The 26,034-nt window shown below is 46.5% G+C and overlaps 1 protein-coding gene across 6 annotated transcripts in view; it reads left to right on the forward strand.

Annotated features, from left to right (window-relative positions):
• Window positions 1-26,034, forward strand: part of NAV2 (neuron navigator 2) — a 396,738-nt gene that overhangs the window by 214,708 nt on the left and 155,996 nt on the right. For all 6 annotated transcript variants that reach the window (XM_029208228.1, XM_029208230.1, XM_029208231.1 and 3 more), the window contains exons 7-9: window positions 12,182-13,277; window positions 18,239-18,351; window positions 24,138-24,246. In XM_029208228.1, the coding sequence (XP_029064061.1) occupies window positions 12,182-13,277; window positions 18,239-18,351; window positions 24,138-24,246 (1,318 nt within the window). The remainder of the gene's footprint in view (window positions 1-12,181; window positions 13,278-18,238; window positions 18,352-24,137; window positions 24,247-26,034) is intronic.

Raw genomic sequence — 26,034 nt, forward strand, 5'->3', positions numbered from 1 at the left:
TTTTCCCTCCTGTTCCTGCACTTTTGGCATAATACAATCATACATAGTGAATAATAGTCCAATTCAGCTCTCAGTTTCTGCATTGATTCCCCTGGAGAAATACAATAAGTTAGTTCTTTGGTTGGCTGCCGATTTTGATTGGCAGAAAAAATAACAGCAGAAAGATTGCATTTTGCCAGCATCCTAAATTCTGAAGAACAAAAACCATACTTAAGTTATTGCCCGGCTGTTTGACATCCCCATTTTTTAAGAAGAGTCTCCTGGAGAGAAAAATTCTCTTTTTCCTCCTGGAAGGAGTTAAAGGTCAGAGAATTTCACTGTAGCATCTCTGAAAGCTGTTGATGGAAGACTTGATGAAAATACCGTTATCTTGTACCAAAAGAGCACGTACTTTGAGAGTCCAGTTTAGGGTCTCGTCTTCAGGCAGGTAGCCTGGGAGTGTAGCTGAAATGTGTAGACTTTGAAATAAAGTTGCCTGGCACTAATCTGTTTGATCTCGAGGCACCTAAAGCCTCATGCCTCAGTTTCCTCATACCTATCTCATTGGATTTTTAATGCAAAAGAAAAAAGTCAATACAATGAAAGTGCTTCCTAGCAGTGTCTACACAAGGTGCAGGCTCTGTCAGTGTTGGCTGTTGTTCTTATTAATATAGGATTATTAACGTTGTTACAGGGTTTTTTTTTTTCCCCATGGAAACCTCTTGTCAAATAAAATCTTACTTGTAAAGAGAGCTGCTCTGGTAGAAGTGGAGCAGAGAACATATAAAAGCAGGTTGGGCCAACTCCCCTTTTCCACAAATGCTGCGAACACTCCCTTCCCCACCTCACCCCGCCTCCTTGGCCGTGGAGCCCCGGGAGCTCCCACCTTCCAGTGCTGTCGTGGGCCTTTGACCTCTCGCTGTCCACAGAGCAGACCTGAGTCATGGGCCTGCCCTGACAGGTGTTGCTTTAATCCTTTTTGATGGTTCACTGTCAGTGGGTGAAAAAAATCAAAGGGAAAGGAAGACACCTCAGTAAGAAGGTTTCTTCCACTTTCACCTTTTCCCAGATCCTCTCTTCTCCAAGCTGGATGTCTCCTTCATTTCAGCCACTCCTTGCTGAGAATAGTTTACGGTCATCCTCAGATTCTAGTCCTTATCCTGGGCAAGTTAAAGATTTCTCAGCAGGACTTCCCTGGTGGCGCAGTGGTTAAGAATTCACCTGCCAATGCAGGGGACACGGGTTCGAGCCCTGGTCCGGGAAGATCCCACATGCTGCAGAGCAACTAAGCCCATGTGCCACAATTACTGAGCCTGTGCTCTAGAGCCGGCGAGCCACAACTACTGAAGCCCGCGTGCCTAGAGCCCCTCCTCAACAAGAGAAGCCACCGCAATAAGCCTGCGCACCGCAGTGAAGAGTAACCCCTGCTCGCCACAACTAGAGAAAGCCTGCTTGCAGCAGTGAAGACCCAACGCAGCCATAAATAAATAAGTAAATAGGTAGGTAGTACGTAGGTAGGTAGGTAGGTAGGTAGATAGATAGATAGATAGATAGATATATGTTCTCAGCGTGTTGTAGTAAGACACGAATTCTTTAATACCTGGATGACAGTCACCTGGGGAGCTAGTCAGACCTCCAGCTGCTTGGCTTCATCCCCAGAGATTCTGAACTGGGAGGTTGGGGGGTAGGGCCAGCAAAGCTACTTTATTTAACAAGCCCCAGTGTCCTAAGTTCGGTAACAGCTGTGCCGGTTACTGATTGGGAGACCTTGGGGAAGTCACTACCTGCCCAAGGATCTGTTCCCTTTTGAGGAAATGAGTGACTTAAAGTAGAGGATCTCTAAGAAGCCTTTCCAGGTCCAAAATTCTAAAGATTTCACCATTCTAGCTCTGGTCTGAGCTGTGCACAACAGGACAAGATCCTTACCTCCCTTCTTCTAAATGTCATTCCTGTGTTCATACAGTCCAAGATCACATCAGTTTTCATGGCTGCCATGTGTCAGGACTGAGTCACAGTGAGCCTGTTGATAGAAATCTTTTATAGACATCCCCCTGCACAGCCATGACTGCTGCTTCCTGTTTTCATGTAGCTTTTTGGCTTTAGTACAGAGCCTCATTCTAATCCTTTTGAAATGAAAGGGAACAGGTACATATTAAGGATATTTAGTTTTCAAAATGCAGGTCATGAAAGCATTCCACAATCTCCAACTTCCCAGGGGGAAAATAAGGTGCATCTTCTTCCTTCTCCTTTGTGTAGCTCTCCTGATTAGTGACTATTACCTGTTAGACAGCAGTCTTATCTGCCTTGGGTTACATTCCCATTTTCTGCCCCCCTCCATTAGGACAGTTTACCAGAATGCATCCTATAATTGGCTGTTTCCTTCAGCTATCCCATAAAATCAATTTTATGGCAAAAAATAGGTTTGGGATTCATACTATCCCATTATCGTTTTGGATAGTCCCAGTGCAAGTGAGCATGTTAAAGGCTCTGAGAAGTCCTGCAGGCAAGAAAACTGACTACTCTTTAGCCCTCTGTTTTCTAAACCTACCTGAGCCTGGAACCCCTTCTCTCTGTTACTGCCTGTTTGTATTGTCTAATAGAAGGCATTCTTTTTTAACACTGGTTTGGAAGCTCCTATTTTGGAGTGCCCATCCCTTTGCCCAAAGAGAAAACAAGAAGACTGGGCTGGTATCTTAGGCGAAGAGAGTCTATAGCATTCCTTAACCAGCTCCATCTTAGGGGGATGTATTTATAATAGTGTACAACCATTGCACTCTGCCAAAGAGCTGTTAGCTGTGGACAGTGACCTCCTGCGAGAATGAGATTTGCCCCCCTTTAAAGTGTTTATCATTTCTGTGAAATTTCATACACCCTTGAAGCAAGGGAGAAAGTTTTCTACAGCCAGTTTTGTACTTATAGCCATATATGGTACAAGATAGAGAAATGGCTTGACCAGTTAAAACAAAAGCTTTCTCTTCAAACATATTGCTTGGGATTTTGAACAAGTGAGTTCAAGAGAGAGGAATGAGTTGTTTGGGCGGTGATAAGCCTTCAAGAAATGAAAGATGAAGAATGGGGCCGCTTTTTGTTGTTAAAGGTATCTTCCTTCAGGTGTCAGCAGTCAAATGATTTGTCTCCTTACCCAACAGAGTGGGAGCATTTACCAATATGTATAGGACAGTTTTTGATGTAAAGGGTGTATGGGAGGGACGGAGGGAAAGATTTTCAGAATTCTCTTTCTAAGGTGTTATTACCAGGTCAACCATAAGCCCGGCTGTATACTAATATTTCAGGCAAGTTAACCTTTGTTTAGTTTCCCCAGTTCTTTATGGCATTAAGTAGGATTGGAAAACGTACCTTGTAAAGCCGGAGAAAATGTAGTGACAACTATGTAGGAAAATGGTACTCTCTTCTTTTACTGCCTTTTAGCTCCATTTAGAGCAACAAATGACCTCATTACCCATAGTTTCACTTGGTTTTATCCAAAATAAGCCACGGAAGAGAAAGAATTACCTTGAAATTACATTCCGCACATTCATTTTTGGCCACTCCCTCATAAGGTACTGGCATGTTTATACATAATCTTTTTGATGACCCAGTATAGCAAAATTCTCACCGTTCATAGCAGGAAATGCATTAAAAGCATCACCAAGGATTCTAGTCTTCTGAGTTCACTTAGTTGTAAAGAGAACAACTGGCACGATTAGCCAAGAGGGATAAGCTAGGCATACCTGATTTAATTTTGAGCCATATGGAGGGATCCAGTGTGGGTAATAGTTGTTGTTTATTGATTTCTGGGCACCTGTCAGTGCATCACTTTCACTAAGAGAAATGAGCCAGCCTTGAAAGGACAAAGGCATGGATTTCCAACAAGTATTTCCGGGACCTAGTGCATCAGCCATTCTTGTGAGTAAGCTAAGTGTGACCACTAACTCCAACGCAGGGCAGCAAATATCAGGACCCCAGAGAAGGCCTGGCAGAGGCTTCCGTCTCTTTAGATGAAAAGAGATGGCTTCTGGTTTGGGGGTTCGGGAGGTTTCCTGGAAGAAACGGCATGAAAGGTAGACTGGGGTGGGGCGTGAAAGTCAGGTAGGGATGTGAGGCAATGAGGGGGGCAAGGAAGCATCCAGTCAGAGGAAACAGCTTGACCAAAGAGTCAGTGATGGCCAATTTAAGGAAGAAAAAGCCTAGCGGTGTAATTTGCTTCCCTGCTTAAGTTTCTTACAAAGGACCACTATTCCTTTGAAGCAGACATTTTTTCAAGCTAGAATAAAATCATACTAATAAATTAATATTTGAAACTATGTAATTTCATGTGATTCATTAACATCAAAGATAAACTTTAGTTTAACAAACATTTATTGAGCCCTTATTGTGTGCCAGACCCTGTGCTAAGCACTGGAAATAAAGTAGTAAACCCCTCACCCGTTTGGGCTGTGGTGGTCAGAATTCGGTTACTTGCAGCCAAATACAATCTTTTTCTTTTTTTTTTTTTTTTTTTTTTTCATTGTGAACATTCCTCCCTTCCCCCAGCCCATGGCAACCACCCTTCTACTTTCTGTCTCTATGAATTTGAATCCTCAAGGGACCTCTTATAAGTGGAATCAAACAATATTTGCCTTTCATGCCTGGCTTGTTTCACTTAACATAATGTCTTCAAGGCTCATCCATATTGTAGCAAGTGTCAGAATTTCCTTCCTTTTGAAGGCTGAATTAGTACTCCGTTGTGTGTGCGTGTGGGTGTATGTGTTTGTGTGTGTGTATACATATATATACACCACACTTAGCTTATTCATCCATTTATCCAAACAATGTTTATTGTTTAACCATTGATGGACACTTGGGTTGCTTCCACCTTTTGGCTGTTGTGAATAATGTTGCTATGAACGTGGGTGTACAAGTATCTGTTCAAGTCCCTGCTTTCACTTCTTTCGGGTATATACCCAGGAGTGGAATTGATAGATCATATTCTCTGTTTCATCTTTTGAGGAATTGCCATTCTGTTTTCCACAATGGCTGCACAGTCTTCTGTTCCCACAGCGGTACACAAAGGTTCCAGTTTCACCACATCCTCACAGACACTTGTTATTTTCTGTTTTGTTTTGTTTTGAATAATATCCGTCCTAATTTGTATGAAGTGGTATCTCATTGTGGTTTTTGATTTGCATTCCCTGGTGAGTAGAGACGTTGAATGTCTTTCTGTTTGTGTATTGGTCATTTGTATATCTTCTTTGGAGAAATGTCTGTTCAGGTCCTTTACCCATTTTTCAATCAGGTTGTTGTTGAGTTATATGAGTTCTTTATATGTTCTGGATATCAAGTCCTTATCAGATGTATGATTTGCAAGTATTATCTTCCATAGGTTGTTTTTTCATTCTGTTGACTATGTCCTTTGATGTACAAGTTTTTAACTTTGATGAAGTCCAGCTTACCTATTTTTTTCTTTTTGCTCATGCTTTTTGTGTCATATCCAAGAAATCATTTCCAAACCCAGTGTCATGAAGTTTTTGCCCTGTGTTTTCTTGTTAGAGTTTTATAGTTTTAACTCTTACATTTAGGTCTTTGATCCATCTTAGGTTCATTTTTGTATGATATAAGGTAAGAATCCAACTTCATTTTTTAGCACATGGATATCCTGTTTTCCCAGCACATTTGTTGAAAAGACCGTCTTTACCCCACTGAATATTCTTGAAAATTATTTGACCATATATGTAAAGGTTTATATCTGGCCTCTCTGATTCATTGAGCTATATGACTGTCTTTGCCAGCATCACAATGATTTGATTACTGTAGCTTTGTAGTAAGTTTTGAATCAGGAAGTATGAGACCTCCAAACTTTTTCTTTTTCAAGATTGTTTTGGCTATTCAGAGTCCCTTGAGATTCCATCTAAATTTTTGTATGGATTTTTCTATTTCAACAAAAACATCATTGGGATTTTGATAGGGACTGACTTAACAGAACAACTTTAAAGAAAATGTTTGTTTATATAAATCATCATTCTTATTCTAACTTGGATGTTTTAGGAGCCTATGGAGTTGTAGACACAAAATGATCCTTAGAGAATATGAATCCAAAGCCCAGCTCCCTCTACACCATGCCCTTTCCCTTCTTGTACACTTTTCTTGGTACTTCTTCTGACCCCCCCTCTCCATCTTTCTGTACCTCCAAGGATCCTCTCAAAGAAGGAGTTGGAGAGAAACTATGTTTAAGCCCATGCCCTCAATTTTAGACATTGATCACAGCAGTGTTGAGAAGGCGCCTCGGGCCAGGCTCCAGGCATCCTGAAGAACCACCAAGTGGATTGAGTGAGGTTCATTTATGTGCCCCTCTGTGGTCCGGTGGCTAACATGGTTGTAAAGAAACTGACCTGAGTAACTCTGGAGACAATCTCCAGCCCATATGGCTAGAGTCCATGCACTTACAAAAAAACCCGAAAAACTGGTTTCAATTGTCCGAACAAATTTGAATGCTCAAGATTGATACCTTGACAAATTATAGGAAATTGTGAACCTTTTCCTAGGCCCAATTATCAGGCCTTTTCCTGAAGGTGATGGAGAGGATTTAGGCAAGAACCATCCCCAGGGCAGGTCTAAAATCACAGTAGGGTGACTGGAGCTGAGATCACCTGGCCTCACTGCCTGGGTTGGGTGCCTGCTGCCATCCGGACCAGACCACCAGTGTCTCCCTAAGTAGGAAGCTGGGGACAGAAGGGGCCGGGACCAGTGTTGGCCCTCTTGAAAGGAGAGAGGAAGAAATGCTTATTTTATCTGCCTTGGACAGTATTTCCATTTAGAAAGTATTTTGGTTACTGTCAGGGAAGGTTGAGGCTGGTTGCCAGAAAAAACAAACCTTTCCCCTCCCCACAGGAGGATTAATGCTCTCCCTAAACTCTTAAAAAAAAAAAAAAAAAAAAAGCTTTTCTCTTCTTCAAAGGCCTCCTGTTTCTGCAGTATTTCAAATGAGAATTTTCCTTTTTGCGATGGTTTGTCAGTTGGTGGTGGGTGAACCTGGCGAGCTGGCCTTTTAAAGCTGAGATGTTCAGGCTGCAGGGTGTGGTCCACTGGTGGGTCGTAAAATCTGTTCAGGGCCCCTGTGATCAGCATTTTAAAAACTGCACTAGGGCAAAATATACCGGTGTCTATTACATACAGTGAGTCTTGATATTTTTAATTTTACATATAGATATTTGGGATGTTTACTGGGCATGATGTAAAGTGTTATTCTTACTATGTTTAGTAGTCCGAAACTTAAGACCGTTATGCTTAAAATTACCTTTGGCTAAACAAAGGCCTGGTCATGTTCCCAGATCTGGCCAATTCTCAGCAAAATGTCGTGCTAAACAAATACATATAAGTAAATAAAGCTATAAAAGTAGCTATTTCAGATTAGTTTTTGAACCTAGTCCTTATTTGGGCCTTCTGATTTAATTTCTCTTTGGTTGATTGCATTTTCCAAAAGAATAAATTGAGTATAAAACAGGTAGTTTTAAAATACTTATGTATTTTACATATAAAATGAGTATTTCTGATTTAATGGAACAGTGTTTCCCCAACTTTAGCCTTTCACAAACTTTCTGCATGATTTTTGCCACATCGGTGAACTGCTTGTGTTTTTATTTGTTTCGTATTTTTCCTTAAATCAACTCAAATTAAATCTACATCTACTATCTGTGAAACTGTTGATTTATATATGGGCTACTTATCTTTTCTGATATGCAATAAAATAAATACGTAAGTTTTAAAATACAAAAATGTTTATCCGCGTGCCATCAGAAATGTTCATCTCACCTCTTTACCCCATATACCATTATTGGGAGAACACTGGTAGTCAGAACATTTCTTTTGTGCTTTCCTCCTTTTGCTCTCTCAGATTCCTTTGTTCCAACAAAGGTTCCTATACCTGAGAAAAGAAACTAGAGCTGTTAGTTATTAGAGAGAGCAGTGTTCTTAATTTTAAACAACTCCCCCTACCCTCCCTCCCACACATTTACTTTCATAGGATACTAGCATTTTAGAATTCACTGGCAGCTCATTCAAGGTTGAGTATACGTTGACCCAGCCAGTTTTCTGCATTTATTGGTAAGCATCTTAAGAGAACCATGGAGGGGGAATGATTGACATTAAAGAAACACCTGTATGTCGCAGCACAGGGAAACTCACTTGTTTAGCGAGTGAACCTAGTTGCGTTCTTGGGACCCAGCCTCATAGGGTCTCTTGGAGACTCGCTGAGATTTGAATGGAAACAGAGCTGAAAGGATTCTAGAGAAAAAGCTTATCCTCTTTCTTACAAATGGGGCGACAGAGGCCCAGAGGGGCAAAGTGGTATACCTGGGGTCACACCTTCAGCTGGTGTAAAACTTGAGGCTTGGCCTGCCTCCCCACATCCCTCCTGCATTTATCTCACTATCTCAGAAGCCTGGTAAGGAAAGTCTCATGCTGGGAATCACAGAAGCCTTGTATTAGAAATGGCTGCTTTCCACTTCAACCAAGATCTGGGATCACTGATGCGATACCCTAGGGATGAGAGAAACATGTCAAGTTCACCTGGACAAGACCACTCATGACCTGGAGCCCCTTCACTGTTAAGGGGTTTTCTGGCTATGACATAATGTCAGAGTATTGATGATCTGATTCTCAGGTGCCCTGTAGCCCTACTCAGGGAACTTCTGTTCTAGAAACCAAATTCAGAATCATCCACCAGGACGACTCTTACAGCTGTAATGAGTAGCCTTGAAATGTCCCCATGATCCTGTAACCAGGGGAGCCCAGGCAAAATGCCAAGCAGAAATTCTGAAGCTCTGAGTCGTGATCCTGAGTTTGCACTGAAAAGTTTTAATAAAACCCTAATGACTAATCACAAATTTTGAGTCTCTCCTACCTTAATTGTGACTTGCAAAGGTCACAGAAACCATTTACTATTTTCTAGGCTCTGGCAGGCTTTGGGACACAAGGGTGAATGGGGGTGGGGGTCATCTCTGCCCTGGAGGAATCTACAAACCAGTGGAATAAGAATGAAGCTTTCCCAGACTCCCTGGGGAGAATTAGGAGATCCCAATGCTTGGGTCTCCTGGGACCATGTACAGCCCTCTAAAGCCTTGACATTGTTGCTGTGCTCTGTTTTGAGGTCCGCTGCCCCTTTGGGCAGTGAGTGCCTAGAGGGCAGGGTCATATCTTACTCAACTCTGTATTCCCAGTGCCTGGTGTAAGTAGGTGGCCCTCCAAATGCTTTTATAAAAAGGGAGGTATGGACAGTGTCCTGGGAAAACAGAGCAGGGAGAAATACCAGGTGATGTGATGCAAACCAGAGGGTTTGCATCATTCAGCTCGAGGGTCTCAGGTAGCTTGACAAAGGAGGAAGGCATTTGAGCTGGGGTTTGCAAGACAGGGAGGAGTTTCTGGGAGCTGTTTGGGGAATGGCCTGAGGAGCGCCTGTGTGTCCGCCATGGCTACACTGCGTGGGCTTCTTCCCTGCACCTGGCACCTTCCCTAAAGGAGACACACATCTTTGGTTGGTCTGCACATTTCTCTTAGACAAGCCAGCCATCTGTTTAGCTCTGGATCTGTCCTTAGCTAGTTAGTAACAACTGATTCCTAGCTGTGTGTGTTAAGGTTTAAAAACACACAGAAACGCCAGGCAGGGGCATTTCTTGTCCAGGGGATTTCAGGCGAGCTTTATAAGAGTTCCAAGGAATGTGTGGGAGCAGAGAAGTGACACTGATCCATGTATGTCTGCTTAGTAGGGAGTATGCCTGAAACTTCTTTAGGAACGAGGGGCGCACCTCTGGTCGTGATTTGTTGCAGCTCCTGTAAGCACATTGCCCCCAGAGCCCCTTTTTCTTTAGGGCTTCTTTGCTACCAAATGATAAGATGTACTTATTAATTACATTAGTTATCACCTGTTCCTCGCTGCCAGAGCGTAACCTCCGTGAAAGCAGGGGTCTTGGGGCATCTGTGACAACTGTCACTGAGGCATCCCACGTGCCTAGAGAATGTGTGGCATATACTAGGCACTCACTGAATATTGATATGAATGAGTATATTGAATGAACGAATGAATGAATACTTCTGCCCCAGATCCGAGCCCAAGTAAAGGGAAGGACAGTTGTCCTGAGAGAGTGGAACTCGGGACTGGAGGGTCACCAGTATTTCCTCCAGGGCGCTGGCCTCTGTGGCATAGGCTGGCTCCTTTCCAGTGGCTGGGCTGGTTTGTCCCCCACAGTAGATATCGTGAATATACCCAAGCAATACAAAAGGCGATGCCCCAGAAGTACTCTAGTCATTTAAGTGGCTGTTGTTTAGATGTGTTCTTTATCACAGGAGGTAGCTGTGATGCAGTCCCAAAGAACACTGTGTCAGGAGACCTGGGTCCAAAGCCCAGATTTGTCCATTTCCAGCGAGGTGACTGAGGAGTAGTCATTTGCCCTCTCTGAGCCTTAGTCTTGTCAAACGGGGGCGGTAACCCCCTTCACAACCTGCCTAGCACTGTACCTCGTGACACCCAGGAAGCCCTCCATGAGCAGCGTCGCACCCGAGGAGACCCTCTGAAAGGCCAGTAGTGTGGGTGGGTTCTGTGAGCCTGTTTCCCAGGCAGTCCCTGGCTCTCCCCAGGAAAAGATCCAGCAACGCCCCTTGAGTTTTGTTAGGGAGGATCATGCAGCAGCCCCTGCTCCAAACCCAAATCCCCAGTAAGTCAGGAAGATGTATGTGTTTTAAAACATTGGGAGGTCTGCGTTGGATCACCCTGGAGCCGTGGCTTCCCGGAGCAGCTGAGAGCGAAGGGAAGCAGTTCCTTTGCCGGGAGCTCTCCCGGCTCGTGTCCCACAAGGGGCTGCCTTCACTCGGCTTTGGCGGCCGTTGACTTTTAAATCATAAAAAGCCGCTCTGTATACAGTTTACTCTGTTGCTAGAAGGCGGCAGAACATAGGTATTTAAAAAGGGAAAAAAAAAAAAGAGCAGAAGAAGCAGCCGTTAATCCCGCCAGGCTTCTGGGCACTGGAGCAGTTGCGGATGACAAAAGTTAATTAGAAACATGAGCAGTTTAACCGAAAACACTTGTGACAATTGGAAGGACAGCCTTTCGGGTTGGAGAGGTTTTCCTAGGGAATCGTTGCGGAAGAGAGTGGCTACCGCTGGGTAAGTCCTGTCATCGTGACTCTGCAGGCACAGACATGCTCTTCGGGGGCCGAGGCACTGCGTCCTGCCTGCACTGGGCGGGCGCGGCCGTGGGTGGGTGTGGGTGCTGGGCTCAGCCACGTCCCTGCCACCTTCCCTCTGACAGCTGCCCTGACGTCGGGGACGGAGCTGCGCGGCTCCGAGTGCTGCCTGAGGAAGGGCACTGCAGGGTTCACGTCTGCAGGCTGGGCCACCTCGGTGCCTAGCGGAGTACCAGTTTGGAACCCGCCCTTCTCAGAATAATTCCAGTTCTAGTTTGGAAATATTTTGAAGCTTTTCTGAGAAAAGAGTCTGGCCGGGGAGCTACTCCCTGACCGCCAAGGGGGAAACCTTGACTTTCAGATAACCTGCGTGTTTTCCTGCTTACGGTGAAGGCTTGTGCCCAGTTCATACTCTTAAGCTCAAAAGGCTTTTTTATTTTAACTCTAACTTGCGTTGTGTTCGTAACTCTTTAAAAGTGCCAACATAGGAAAAACGTATTTGCTTTGATGGGATTTAGCAACTTTTGTGGGTAATTCTTCTTCTGTAAAGATTATACTTGGTTTCTCTTTTTCTGGATTTTTTTTTTTTTTGGTCTGTTCTGTTTGAATGTCTCTGCTACATTGTTTTCTTAAAGTTGGATAATTCTCAATTGTTTGGCTTAACTAGGAAACGGGGTTGTGGGTTGAGTCATTCAAAACAGGAGATGTTTCCTACATCATTCTACACCATCATAGTGGTGATGCAGATTTTTGTTTTCCCGTAAACATATGTGCTTAATATTGCCTTGTGCGTGTTGATGTTAAGATGAGCAGCATTCACACAGCATACACCAAAAGGTGACAAGGGGGGCATGTGAATAGCACGTGAATAGGAGAAAGTCAAAGTAGAGTTTAAATTCAACCACAGGTAACGCACGAAGCAGGTAATGGAGCTGCGCGGCATCTGGGTTGGAGCGATTGGCCGTGTAGCCGTGGCCGATGCCCCCTCGTGATCAGTGCAGATCCATGGGTGTGATTCAGGTCTCCTTATCTTCCCCCTGTCTCTGCAGAGCCTTTGGCGAGTCCGGCCCCCTCCCACCCCGGAATGAGCGAAGATGCACCTGCTGCTTTGGAGGGCGGCGGCTGCGCCCCTGCTAATTGCGGCGCCTCCTCTGCCATCCCCCAGCCCGGCACGGCCTCCAAGCCCTGGCGCAGCAAGTCGGTCAGTGTGAAGCACAGCGCCACGGCTGCCACGCTCGCGGTCAAGCCTCCTGCACCCGAGGCCCCCAGGCCCACCCCCGAAGCCCTGAAGCCAGCCCCCAACAATCAGAGGTCCATGCTGGAGAAACTGAAACTTTTCAACAGCAAGGGGGCTTCCAAGGTGGGTGAGGGCCCGGGGTCACGGGATACAAGCTGCGAGCGGCTGGAGATCCTGCCCAGCTTCGAAGAGAGCGAAGAGATGGAGGCCGGCGGTCGCCCGCTGTCCGCGGCGGGGCCCACCTCCAACAGCCCCAAGATCGCGCTCAAGGGCATTGCCCAGAGAACTTTCAGCCGGGCGCTGACCAACAAGAAGAGTTCCCCGAAAGGCAGCGAGAAGGAAAAGGAGAAACAGCAGCGGGAGAAGGAGAAGGAGAAAAGCAAGGACCTCGCCAAGAGAGCCTCGGTGACAGAGAGGCCGGACCTCAAGGAGGGGCCGAGAGAAGACCTCAGCGGGGTGGCGGTGACCGAGATGCCAAAAAAGTCCTCCAAGATCGCCAGCTTCATCCCCAAAGGGGGGAAGCTCAGCAGTGCCAAGAAGGAGGCCCCGGCCCCTTCCCACAGTGGGATACCAAAACCAGGAATGAAGAGCATGCCCGGGAAATCCCCAAGTGCCCCCACGCCTTCCAAGGACGGGGAGCGCAGCCGGGGTGGGAAGCCGAGCTCCGGGCTCCCCCAGCAGAAGCCCCAGCTGGACGGCAGACACTCCAGTTCCTCCTCCAGCCTGGCGTCCTCGGAAGGCAAAGCCCCAGGAGGGACCACCCTGAATCACAGCATCAGCAGCCAGACTGTCAGTGGGTCCGTCGGGACCGCCCAGACCACGGGAAGCAATACTGTCAGTGTCCAGCTACCTCAGCCCCAGCCGTACAGCCACCCCAACACTGCCACGGTGGCGCCTTTCCTGTACAGGTAGGAGCGGCTGCCCCCTGCCCTGCCGGGGCCCGTGGGCAAAGGAGCCTTGCTGGTGGATTCTGGGTCTCTGAGGGTAGGGGTCGGGACTGCTACCCAGGAACGTTGAGGCACACAGCTCAGGTGCCGCGTGATCTGTGTGCTTGAGGGACGGTTAATTCAGCAGCGCTGGGGGGAGGTCAGGAAGCTAAAGAGTGGAAGTAGAATGTGAGCTGATCCTGGGATAAGGAGGAGTGGCCCAGGCACATGGGGACCCAGGGGATTTGCAGAGGCGGCAGCAGCATGAGCAGAAGCTGGGAGGGTGGTTTGCTATCACTCGACAGGCTCCAACATCAGTCCTAAAGCATCCTGAATGTACTTTAAACAGTGAAAACCACAAAACCACCTTGCTGAGTAACGGAGACTTCTCACAGAGGTGCTTATCTTAAAATTCCAGATCCTCAGGGTTTCTTACCCCATCACATGTATTAAATATGTTTTCTTTTCTTTCTTTTTTTTAAATTAAAAAAAAATTTTTTTTGGCTGTGCGGTGTGGCTTGCAGGTTCCCAGCCAGGGACTGAACCTGGGCCACGGCAGTGAAAGCCCAGAATCCTAACCACTAGGCCACTAGGGAATTCCTTAAATATTTTTTCGGTCCCTGCTGTGCGCTGAGATTTCTCGAGGGGAGAACAGCATGAGGAAGAAGGGTAGCCGTAAGGAGGGACTGGTTCTAGAGGAACCAAAGAAACCCGGGTTGTATTTGGGGAGACGAGCCTGGGTGTTTGCGTCTGTCCGTTATCGGTCCCTCGGTCTGTCTGTCTCTGATGGCGCATCCTTAACGCCACGGGAGACCACGTGGAGCCAGGTGCTGTTGCTCTGGGTGGTTCTGGCCTACGAGAGCCTCTGGTTGCACCACACACCTGTACAGGATGGAGGACACCGGCTCCAGGTGAGGGTGATGCTGGATACATGGGATGAGTCCTATCCGGGCAGATGCGAGCCTCTCAGCCCTGCTCTTGGGGGTTCCCAGAACCTTGTTCACAGTGCTCGACTTGATCCTATGCTCGAGATGTGCAGGGCAGTGGGCTACACTGCCCAGCTGAGTGATAACTAATACCTCTCCACAGCACAAGGGGACCGATGGTTGAATGCCACAGTCTGGGCACTTACTTTACAGTTTCTACCCTAAGTATATACACAATCACACCTGTACACACACACTCATACACCTATAGTGTGGATGCACATCAGGGACAGTCACACGTAAGTAAGGACACAAGTACACATTCATACATAAGATGCAAATACACATATTCACACGTGTATTTACATACCTGTTCATATGCACAGACTCAGGCCCATGCTTTCAGCTTCCTCTGTTTACATGGTTCCCCAAAGAATTAGATATTTCCTCTGTTTCTGCCGGAGGTGAGTTCTACTAGGTTCTGTCACCATTCCTGCCAAGAGCTGATAGAAAGTCTGGTTCAAGCGATTGATTTCAGAGTCAAGCCCACAGCATTCAGCCTGTGAGGGAATGTCAGGCTTCTGAGGAGAAGCTCTTTCCTTTTCATTGCTTACCCACCCCTTCAGTAAGGGTCACGCCAGACCTTTTTAATGGGAGGCGGTCATCTTTGTATTCAATCAAGTCATCAGCTCAGCTAACAGTCCTGAGAAGGGTGCCAAGGCTTAGATAATGACTCAGCACTTGCCTCCATGCTCAGCTTTTTATACAAGTGTCCTCTGAACCGTGGAGGCAGCTGAATTGTTTGCCGTGAAATTTTTATCATGGCAGTCACACGAATAGTCTTGAGGTGATGCCTATTCAAGCGACTGTTCCCAGATTCTTGATCTGCATTTTCAGAATTCAAATACGTGACTGCCTGATCACCCATCAGTCTCACCCCCGCTCCTTTTTTTTTCTGGCTGTAATTATTTGAACGATTCTAAAACGTTTAACCTTTTCAAAAAATTATTTCAAGATTTTTCAATGAGAGGAAAAACTCTTAATGATGAAGAGCAAATGTCTGACAAATAGGAGGAAGGAGAAAACGTCTCATGTGTCTGTCAAGCTGCGTCTTAGTGTTTATGCTCACCCTGTGTGATGTCCTTCTGGCTCCTCTGAGGTGCCTTTCCTCTAGGTGAGCCAAGTAGGAGGATGGAAAGAAGAGCACTGGGATAGGAGTCAGGATGCCTGGACTCTGCCTTTTATTCGCTTGTGAGTCCCTGGGTGGCCTTGGGACCTGGCTGCAGGCATAGCTGTTGAGTATGCACCACGCGAGTGCAGAGACCCAGCTCATTTAATCATTCTCACAAGTCCATGAGCTGGCTACCCTTTTTATCCCTGTTCTGAAGGCGAGGCCTAGAGTATTTAAGTAGCTTGCTCTATAGGTCAAAGAGCTGAGAGCCAGAAAGCTAGTGTCTAAAGCCAAGTCTGTCCCTTTAAGAGGGGCCAAGTGCTTAACCACGAAACCATCGTGACTCTAAATCACTGCCTCGCTTTGAGCCTCATCTGTAAAGTGAGGAGATGGGGCTACATTAGAGGATTTTAGGAAATGGTTTAGGCTCCCTTTGTGCTCTGAGATGCTCTCTCTCAAGTTTATAGCTCACTGTATATGCCTTACAGCGCCCCCCCCAGAACCTCTCCACGTTAGTGATGGTACCAAGGGAAGAAAAGGAAGATAAATCACCTTTGAAAAATAACTCTGAATGAATCCTGGTTACCGATTCAGAAGGCACACTGGACACCTCTATTGCTTTACACTTTACTGCTCTTATGTTGTCTCACCTGTGATTTTTGTAGCAGCCAGGGGAGGTCGCTGCCGTAATCCCCCGCTTGAGGGCCAGACGCTCAATGAGGTGCAGTGACTTACTGAGATGTGCGTGGCTATCAAGTTACAGACTCCACACTGCAGCCAGCTCACTGTTCAGACTCCAAGTCTAATGTTCCTCCTAGCACCCAGCGTCGTTCTACACTTAAAAACTTCTCTTTATCCGTTCAGCACACCCTGCCTGAGTGCCTGCTTGGCATGTGAGTTGGAACAGATCGTGCTCTCATGTGCACGCATCAAAAGAGCCAGTCTTAGCCTTCAGAGAGCTCTTAATCTAGTGTAGGAAAGATTTATCCACTAGATCGTATTGTAATAATCAGGAGAACAGAGACGCACAAGGGGTGGAGCCATCTGCTGGCCAAGGACTGGGGAAGGCTTCCAGGCCAAGATGACATGGGGACTGTGCCTGAAGGGTAGATTAGGAGCAAACTAAGGAAGAAAGAGGAAAAGAGCCCTTAGGCAGAGGGCACAATGACCACAAAGACAAAACTTAAGGACAGGGTATGATCTGGGAATGGAGAGAAGCCACATGTGGGTGAAGCACAGGGCAGGCCTGTGTGTAAAGGGCAAGAGTGGTAGGAGACAGGGCTGGAAAGGAAGGAAGGAAGAATCCCACGATGTAGGGCACCTTCCATCACAATTAGGACTTTAGACCTTATTCTGTGGGCAGCGGGAAACCATCGGAGCCCGTTCATCAGAAGGTGACAGGATCACATCGGCATCACCGAGATCAGTGCAGGACAGAATGGGGCGTGGACCAGACCTAGGAACAGTCTAGAACAGAAGTCACGGTTCACGTGCCTGCTTGGCTCCACAAAGGTAATGCAAATGAGCGGTTCAGGGTGAGTGGGACTCTGGTAGAGGGAACCCCACGCCTCTCTAGAGGGGGCCGCCACCACTTGTCACCAGCAGGTGGCGCCCTGCAAGAACGTGAGCTCAGTCCTTCCAGACTTGTTTCTACTGGGAGAAGGCAGAAATCCAGAATTTCTGTGAAATCTCCCGATTTTTAAATGTGGAAATGAATTCAGAAGCTTTAAAAAAAATACTGTGGAGACCAATAAGAATCAGTCTGTGGGCTGCTTTCTGTACATAGCTGTCGCTGGCAACCTCTAGTCTGGAGGCAGCGTACCTGTTCACAGAGTGCTTCTAGGGCCTGGGCAGAGATGGCGAGAGCTTGGATTCTGGACAAGGGAAGGAGAGGAACACTGAGAGCGTAAAACTCCTTTAAAGGTCGAGATGGCGGGAATGGGGAACCGATGGTATCGGTAGGAGGGCAAAGGGGAGAGCGTGGATGGATGATGTGGGGTTATCAGTACACATCCACCACAGTCTGTTTTAGACAGTTCACAATGCTGGCAAACACTTTCTTCACAGGGAGTGAAATCTGGTTGAATCAGCTCAGGATGCTAATGAATTAGTAACGTTACACCCATGGTTATGTGTCTGAGTATAGTTATATGTTTGTGTGGCACGCCAAAATATTCAGAGGTAATTGTGGCAAGAGCACATGGCATGAAGCAGTTGCCTCGATTTGCTTGACAGAAAAGGGCATGGAGAAGGTTTGGGGAAGTACAGAGTTCAGTCAGGTGTTGAAGTAATGATCAATGAGACCTTTCATCTCAGAAGCTCTGAGCTCTGAATCAGACCTAGAGGACAAACACACCTGCCTGCTACCCACTCCTCACTGGTTGTACGGTCATCTTTCCAGAGACGGCCGTGTCAGGAGGATCTGGAGGGGCCCTGGGGGCTGTCAGTGGAGTCATGGAGTCATCTTCAGGCTTGGCTTGCTGGCATGGCTGGTTACTTAGAAGTGCTTCTTCGGCACATGTTAAACAATCCAAACCATCCAGTACTCGCCAGCATTTTCCTGGCTAGACCTAGCTCCCCGAAGGGGATGCAGAGAAGCGTTCTTCAGTGAAGGATTGCAGACCCTCCATTTGGGTGTTGAATATTTCATCTTTTACAGTTCGGTGGCTCTCTCTGTTTCTAGGACCGTGCACCAGTGAATTATTTAGCGTCCGTCTGCTGGTCTGCTCTGTTCTAAAGCTTCTTGCGGAAGGAGGGGATAGTCGGGGCTGTGGTCGGGGCACAGTGGTCCGGATGTGCTAGTTACCCCTTGTGACAAGTGTGTCTGCTCTGGTTTGTGTGTGAAGGTCCCAGACAGACACCGAAGGGAATGTTACTGCCGAGTCCAGCTCAGGGGGTGTGACCGTGGAGCCGAGCCACTACACCAAGAGTGGACAGCCTGCCCTGGAGGAACTCACTGGTGAGTTTGGCGCCTGGAAATTCCGTGTCTCTTGGTGGTGAGACCTCCCGTGCAACCATCTGCTGGAAGGTCCCGAACCCAGCTTGATGTGAAGTTGCTTCACTGTTGCCTTGATTGATGAGCCAGACAAACTGATTGTCTGTCTTACTACCTTCCTTCTCTTTCTTCTCCTTCTCTCATGATCTATTCCCTCCTCCCCAGAATTGTAAATAAGTCTTTTACCTGTTGGCCGTTCTGTTTTTTGGTTTGTTTTTTTTTTTTTGCGGTACGCGGGCCTCTCACTGTTGCGGCCTCTCTCGTTGCGGAGCACAGGCTCCGGACGCGCTGGCTCAGCGGCCATGGCTCACGGGCCCAGCCGCTCCGCGGCATGTGGGATCTTCCCGGACCTGGGCACCAACCCGTGTCCCCTGCATCGGCAGGCAGACTCTCAACCACTGCGCCACCAGGGAAGCCCTGTTCTGTTTTAAGGTTTGCTCCTCTTCAGTCACGTAGGGGCTCTGGGCTGCTCGGATACTTCACTTTGAATCTCCTTGTTCACTCTTCAGATAGAGTTGCCTTACAAAAAGACTTGGAACTCTAAAATGTATTGACTTTTTCAAATTTCCTTTAAGAAGCACTGATTGAAAATTGTTCTGAGCACCCTCGGAACAGTTGGAAAGAAGATTTCAGCATGCTTCTTTTACCAAAAACAAAAAAAAATCTAAATTTTATTTAAATATAACCCAGACAAGGATGATTAAAGGGATATTGTATCACATAAAAACATAAAATCTGCAATTGTCATATAGTTAATTCCACAATTATTTATTAGTGTTATACCGTCACATTCTTAATTTAAAGAAAAAAAGGTAGCATCAGAATTAGAATTCCTACTGCAGTGTATTCTGAGCTACCACCTTCTCTGTCCCTTGTCCCCCGTTCCCAGCTCTGTGCCCTGGGTTCCAGCAACTTCTAATCAGGGAAGGGAGTGGTAAACCACATATTTAGCAGTGGCTGAGTTATTCTTCGCATATCTTACCACTTCCAGAGTTGGGTTAAAAATTGAATCCATGTTTAAAATCCATTTATTAGACTCATTATCCATGACCCCACCATATTAATAGCCACATTACAGCTGTGGAGTTGGTCTGCAGCCCACATGATCAACTCTTATACCCGTTTGCCCATTAGCTCTGAGTATTAATTTCAGAGGATCTGAGTGATTCCTCTTTTCTCTTCTGGTTCTGCTGCCTGGGCCCTGTGATGAGGCAGAGAGGTTTCAGGCCATTCGTAAGTGATCCATCTTACAGTGGTTTAGGGCCCCATTTAGTGGTTTGGGATTGATTTTATGTTTCCTTCTCTCCCAGGTTTTAGCTCCCCTGCCTATGAGGACGTGGATAGTGCAGGAAAAGGGCCAGCTCTCAGGAGAAGGATGTGGAGTTTAATTACTACTCAGGTCTCCACACACATTCCAGATTGTGTTCGTATGTGCACGCATCAGAAGAGCCAGGCCGGTGATTCAGAGGCCGGCATGGATCAGATGTGTGACTCGTGGAGGAGTGTGGAGTCGTGGCAGACATTGGGGCTCAGTGAAATTCACATCTGAAAAGCAAAAGCGGCAGCCGGAAAACATTCCACATAACAGTTAAATTTCACAGGGACAGACGGCAGCCTGTGATCTTTTCACTCCTTTATCTTTTTCTGCCCATGTCTCCTGTGCATCAGGACAGTAAACCAAGTGAGAGCTCAGAAAGCCTGAGATGCTGTCGGTTTGGGGACCAGAACTGTGCAGCCAGTCATGCCTGATCAAGCCCCCTTTGGTGTAAAGTCAGACGATGTTAGTTGCTAAGGAAAATATCTGAATGAGGGTGACTTGTCTTTACATTCAAGTAGTGGAACTCACATGAGCGGCTGTAACACATGCGGCTGTACGGTTAATACTTTTATGGAGACACTACATAGTAGCTTGTACGTATGAGGTTGAATTCAGCTTATGTACAGCCGATCCCTTGAAATGACAGCAAACGGGTGTATTTAGGAATGGACACTTATGAGACTATTTGATCAATTGCTAAGTTCCTCCCCCTTACTTATGCGAGTAGGTGGATTTTCCCATGGTGCTCTGTCATTTACATAGCGTTACACGTGAGTCCTGCATCTCAGATTGTAACGTTAGAAGGAAAAACATCCGCTTATTATCCAGTCCGTGAATCCCTTCGATCATTCATTGATGAATTGTCTTTCAGTCTCTGCTGGAATACTTCTTGTGATGGAAAGTCTATTCCTTCATGAGGCAGCCCTTCCATATTTTATTGGCGTTAAGTAGTAATAGAGTCTTCTATCCTTACCTTTCTAAATCACTGGATATAATCTAGCCTCACGGACAATTTCCATTCTTTTCCATGTAGCAGCGTGTCCCTTAGCCTCCCTCTTCCAAGTAAAAATCCCCGGTTCCATCCATGTTCCTCATGTAACACCCTGACATCCTCACCTCTGCCCTGTTTGGTCAGAATATGGTGTTCTCTCCATCATGGCCAGTGGCTTGAGGGAGGACTGCCCTTGGTAGATGCAGGAGAGCCACAGGTAGACATGGAATAGTTCATTCAGTTTTTAATTTCTCTGTATACGGGCTTTAAGGGCCCAGCCATTTCCACCAGGGCACGGCTGTGTGTTTATTTTGTTCAGGCTACGGGTTGGTAGGGAGATCTTACATTAGGGCCATCTTCCAAGCAGGTAGAATTGGCAGTTCAGAACGTGATCACCTGAGCAAGGCGGGTGGATTACTGGTTTGTGTTTCTACGTTGCTCTTGGAATCTGTGTATGTAGAGCTCCGAGAGGAGCAGATGTTTCCTAGTGGGACCCCTCAGAGGGACACAGGACACTCAGATTCAACGAGCCCTCATTTTATGCCAGGCATACCATGTATCATCTCATCTGATCCTCCTGACCTTGAGGGGGAAGGGGTTTTATCCCCATTTGACAAATGACGTTTAGAGAGAATAAATGACTTTCCTGGGGTCAAGTGGCTAGTAAGTGGCAGTGCCGTGATTCAAACCTTTACCTGTTGGCATGCAAAAGCTATCCTTTTTCTTCAGCCCTACGTTGACCAAACATCTTGTGGACAATAAATATTTCTTGAGCATCTATAGATTTGTGTGGGGTTATCAAAAATAAAGGTGAGACACCACTCCACATCAAAGATCTTTGAATTTCTAAAGGAGAGTTAACAGGCAAATGTGTCATTCATAGAGACATGGATAAATACAGGCATACCTTGGAGATATTGCAGGTTTGGTTCCAGACCACTGCAGTAAAGCAAATATTGCAGTAATGCAAGACACACAGAGTTTCTGGCTTCCCAGTGCATATAAAAGCTCTATTTACACTACACTGTAGCCTGTTAAGTGTGCAGTAGCATTATGTCTAAAGAAAACAATGTACAGGACTTCCCTGGTGGCGCAGTGGTTAAGAATCCACCTGCCAATGCAGGAGACACGGGTTCGAGCCCTGGTCCGGGAAGATCCCACCTGCCGTGGCGCAACTAAGCCCGTGCGCCACAACTACTGAGCCTGCGCTCTAGAGCCCGTGAGCCACAACTGCTGAACCCACGTGCCACAACTACTGAAGTCCACGCTTCTAGAGCCTGTGCTCCACAGCAAGAGAAGCCACTGCACTGAGAAGCCCACGCACGGCAACCAAGAGTAGCCCCCGCTCGCCGCAACTAGAGAAAGCCCACGTGCAGCAACGAAGACCCAACTCAGCCACAAATAAATTAATTAAAAAGAGAAAAGAAAACAATATGCATAATTGAAAAATACTTTATTGCTAAAAAAGGCTAACCATCATCTGAGCCTTCAGTGAGTCATAATTTTTTTGCTGGTGGAAGGTTTGAAATTTTGGGAGAATTACCAAAATGTGACACAGAGACACAAAGTGAGCCAATGCTGTTGGAAAAATGGCACTGATAGGGCTTGCTTGACGCAGGGTTGCCACAAACCTTCAATGCCCACGAAGCACAAAAAGCGAAGCACGATAAAACAAGGTATGCCTGTAAATATAGTTTTTATACTGTTGTGTGTGATTAAGTTAATTAATGAAGGTAACTTGAAAACTGGTGCCTAGACTTAGCTTCATAATAAATGTTCCCTGCAGGGCCTGGAGCTCTCCAAAGGATCAGTACCTTTTTGGCAGCCTTTACACAGATAAAATGTGGTCAAACTGGCAGTAAAAGATATTTAATTGATGGCCCAGGAGATAGATGCAATTACATTCCTCCACAGCCGTTAGGGGAAGGTAAAATAGATATTCATCACTGCTTTTGCTTAAAAACACATACATATATATATATGTATTTCAAAGAATTGGATGGGAAATGCAGGTTTGACCACTTTTTAGATAAGACGAAAATGCCTTCCAAATTTCTGTTGGTTAGAAGTGGGAAGAAAATTGAAAACACTGGCATTTTCAAGGGTAGAGAGTTTGCCATAGCAGATTATCTCTATATAATCATTCCTTTAGTCCATTCCCCAGCCTCCAGGCACCACCATGCTGAGAATAATCTAAGATCATCTGTCTCAGAAGGAAAGTTAATTCTATGACATTTCTTATAGAAATGTCTATAAGAAATGCCTGTTGCACTATTAATGACAGTTGCTGGAAGTTCTGCTTGGTGTCTGCTCTATATCCCACTTGCTGCTGCCCATGTGTACTGTGTTCTATATAGAGATTTCTTTAGAAATATGGCTGAGCACTTGAAATAGTCATCAGCTTTTAAAGACCCTTGGTTGTGGCCTTCTCAGCCCTCCTGAAATTACTCTGAGGGAACGATGCGTGATTCCTTTAATCAGTATTTTAGTTATTTGGCTTTTCCTCTCCCCCTATAAGCAGCCCAAACTAAACAGAATAGCCAGACAACCCAAAGCGAGGCTTCCCTGAGAGGGGACATGGCTTCCTAGCTTGTGTGTAGCCTGTTTCTCCTGGGATGTTTGTGCCAACTTGACCTCTCCGGGCCAGGTATTTGGTGGGAAATGTTGCCCAGGGAATAGAAGTCCCTTATCCCCCAGAGAGAAGCCTGAATCTTCTCGAATGATCCCCGCTCTGCAGCACCAGCTGGCGTGAGTTGAGTGCTTTTGGTGGGTGCTGCGCTCAGGGATCTCCATTTAGTCCCTACAACAGTCCTTTGAGGTCAGCACTGTCACTGTCTTCGTCTAGGACCGCGGAATCTGAAGGATGGAGAGAGAGGGTCAGCACCTATCCCGTGACCGCTCAGCCAGGGGGTTAAAGGAGCCAGCATTCGAGATGACATAACAAATCGAACAAAGAAAAAGGCAAACCTCTCTCTGGAGGAATATTCATGATTAATAAGTGCAGATCATTTAGCCACTACAAATTAACCATCTGTAATGTCGGGCCAATAGACAGCAGCACCTATCACCCATGGGTGAGAAAATCAAAGGTCCTTCCTGGGCAGGGGTCAGACCTAATGTGTTCGTGGCTTTATTGGAGACAGTGTGAAAACGTGTTTGTCTCAGACTCGGCACTTTGCTCTTCCCACGGCTAGATTTCACCTGTTGCTGGAGGGACCTGCAGGGAGAAGAAAGACCTCTCTCTCTCTTTAGATTTAACACCTTCCTTTGGGCACCTGTGCATTTATTCATTCACGCATTCATTCTCAAATCCTTTTCGAGCACCCGTGGTGAACCAGGCCCTGAGCAGGACACGTGGTTTGGTCACAGGCACAGTTGCTGTTCCCAAGAATCTCCCCATCTACCTGAGAACTAAAACAGCTTTAACCTTTGTCTCTCCAGGGGAAGATCCCGAGGCTCGGCGACTGCGGACGGTGAAGAACATCGCTGATCTGCGGCAGAATTTGGAGGAGACCATGTCCAGTTTACGGGGGACTCAGGTTACACACAGGTATCTAGCGCGTGAGTCACTTTCCTGAACCAGGTAGTAACTTGGTTTTCACATGGCTGCTCCTGCCACGGTGTGTTCTCGCCACTAGCCAAGTGATTTGGTTAATAACGGAATAAATAACCTTGATCACCAAATGTGCTGGAATTCACCGAGAATGCCATACAGCATGCAGAAGTGTCAAGAGCAAAAATCCGTGGAGACAGATTCCTCCCCAGAGCAGAAGGTTGCTAAATCCATTCCACAGAGGATGTTGCAGACCAGCTGCATTTAAATTTCCCTTTGCTTGCATTTTCCAAAACGATATAATATTATACTGTTGAAACGAGCAGGTGAACTGTGTTTGACCTGTGTGATAAAGTGAATAACTCGAATTCCTACCCGGTCTTCTGATCCCCAAGCACTCTGTAACGTTGTTAGTCATGCACGTGTATAGAACACGTACAGAAATATTTATAAAAACGTAGGATCATGTTTAAACCATGATTTCGTTAGATGAACTCTAGGATTACACTGGAAACATTTATCAGTTTCTTTTCATTGTTGAGCAAGAAGGGGAAGAGGGTGCAGCCCTGGGACATCCTTCGTGATTTGGGCAGAACCAACTTTTATGGTTTGTGTTTGGCCTTGATGATCGAGGTAAAGTCCCGGTTACCCCTGTGAGCTCCCGGGTCCGGGGGGTCTCCCCTGCTTCTCCAATTTCAGTCTCTTTGATAAATGAATACAGCAAGGAGACTGCTGGGCTCCTCCACGGCCAGCAGCTTTGGCAGATTGGGCACTGTGGGTTCTTAAAGAAGACCAGGGCCCGAACCTTAGGAGTTCCCAGTATAAGGAAAGTCAGGCAGGCTGCTTCCAGGATCAGAGGGAAACAAAAACAGATGAGGCACCAAATTGATTCTCCCAGAGACAAGTCGACTGGGGGTGGCTGGTGATGGCATGGAACCAGTTGCTGGACCCTGCGACTCTTGATTAGCTAAGAAACATCCCTCTTTCCACCATCATCGTTGAAACTGATTAAATGTAGGTTACAGCAGTTTCGTGGATTTCTTGGCTTGGGCTAGGATGGTGATCATGACAGGAGGGAAATCTTCCATGCTTTCTTCTGCAGGAAAGACTCGCTGTCTCTGCTTAGTAAAGAGACCCCAGCGTGTCTCTGCATCTTGATGGTGTGGCGAGACCTGCAGGGCTGGAAAGACAGTGGACTGACTGCAAAAGAGTCTTCGGAGGGCCAGGGACGAGCTCCATCCCCTGGCAGTTTCAGATTCAGCTAGTTTCATGGGTCTCAAGCCCAGGCATCTACCACTCTTTTCTGGCCTTTTGCCCCCAAAGTCTGTCATTTTGGACAAAAGGTGGGAGAAGCAGAAGTGCGTGTGTGTAGCGGGGGCGGGGGGGGATAGATATTACAGAGTTAGAAAATCAGGGCCCTCCCCACCTTCACAGTCTGGAGAGAGCTGAGGATGTGAAAGTGGGGTCTTAGGCCCTTGGGAGTGGATGGGTACATCCTGCCTTTAGGAAAAGTGAGCTGAGATGCAGCATCCTAGGGTGAATAGGCACACAGCTACCTTTATGCCCCATTGTTATCAGTCCAGAGTTTTCTACTTCCTTTCCTGGGTTGGAAAGAAGATTCCAGAAGTTAAGATGGTTTATTTAGAGTAATTGTTAGGGGGTGTCTTGTACCATGTTTTAGGGGAAGAATCTGTGCTGGGCTTCTCAGAATGTCACGTAGATGTGCAGCTTCGTCTTCATTTTTAACAGAGCTACACTGGGTGGTATGTTGGTACCTTATTTTTT

Source organism: Monodon monoceros, unplaced genomic scaffold (genome assembly GCF_005190385.1).
Source record: "Monodon monoceros isolate NGI ecotype Baffin Bay Population unplaced genomic scaffold, NGI_Narwhal_1 Super_Scaffold_7, whole genome shotgun sequence".
NCBI lineage: Eukaryota > Metazoa > Chordata > Mammalia > Artiodactyla > Monodontidae > Monodon > Monodon monoceros.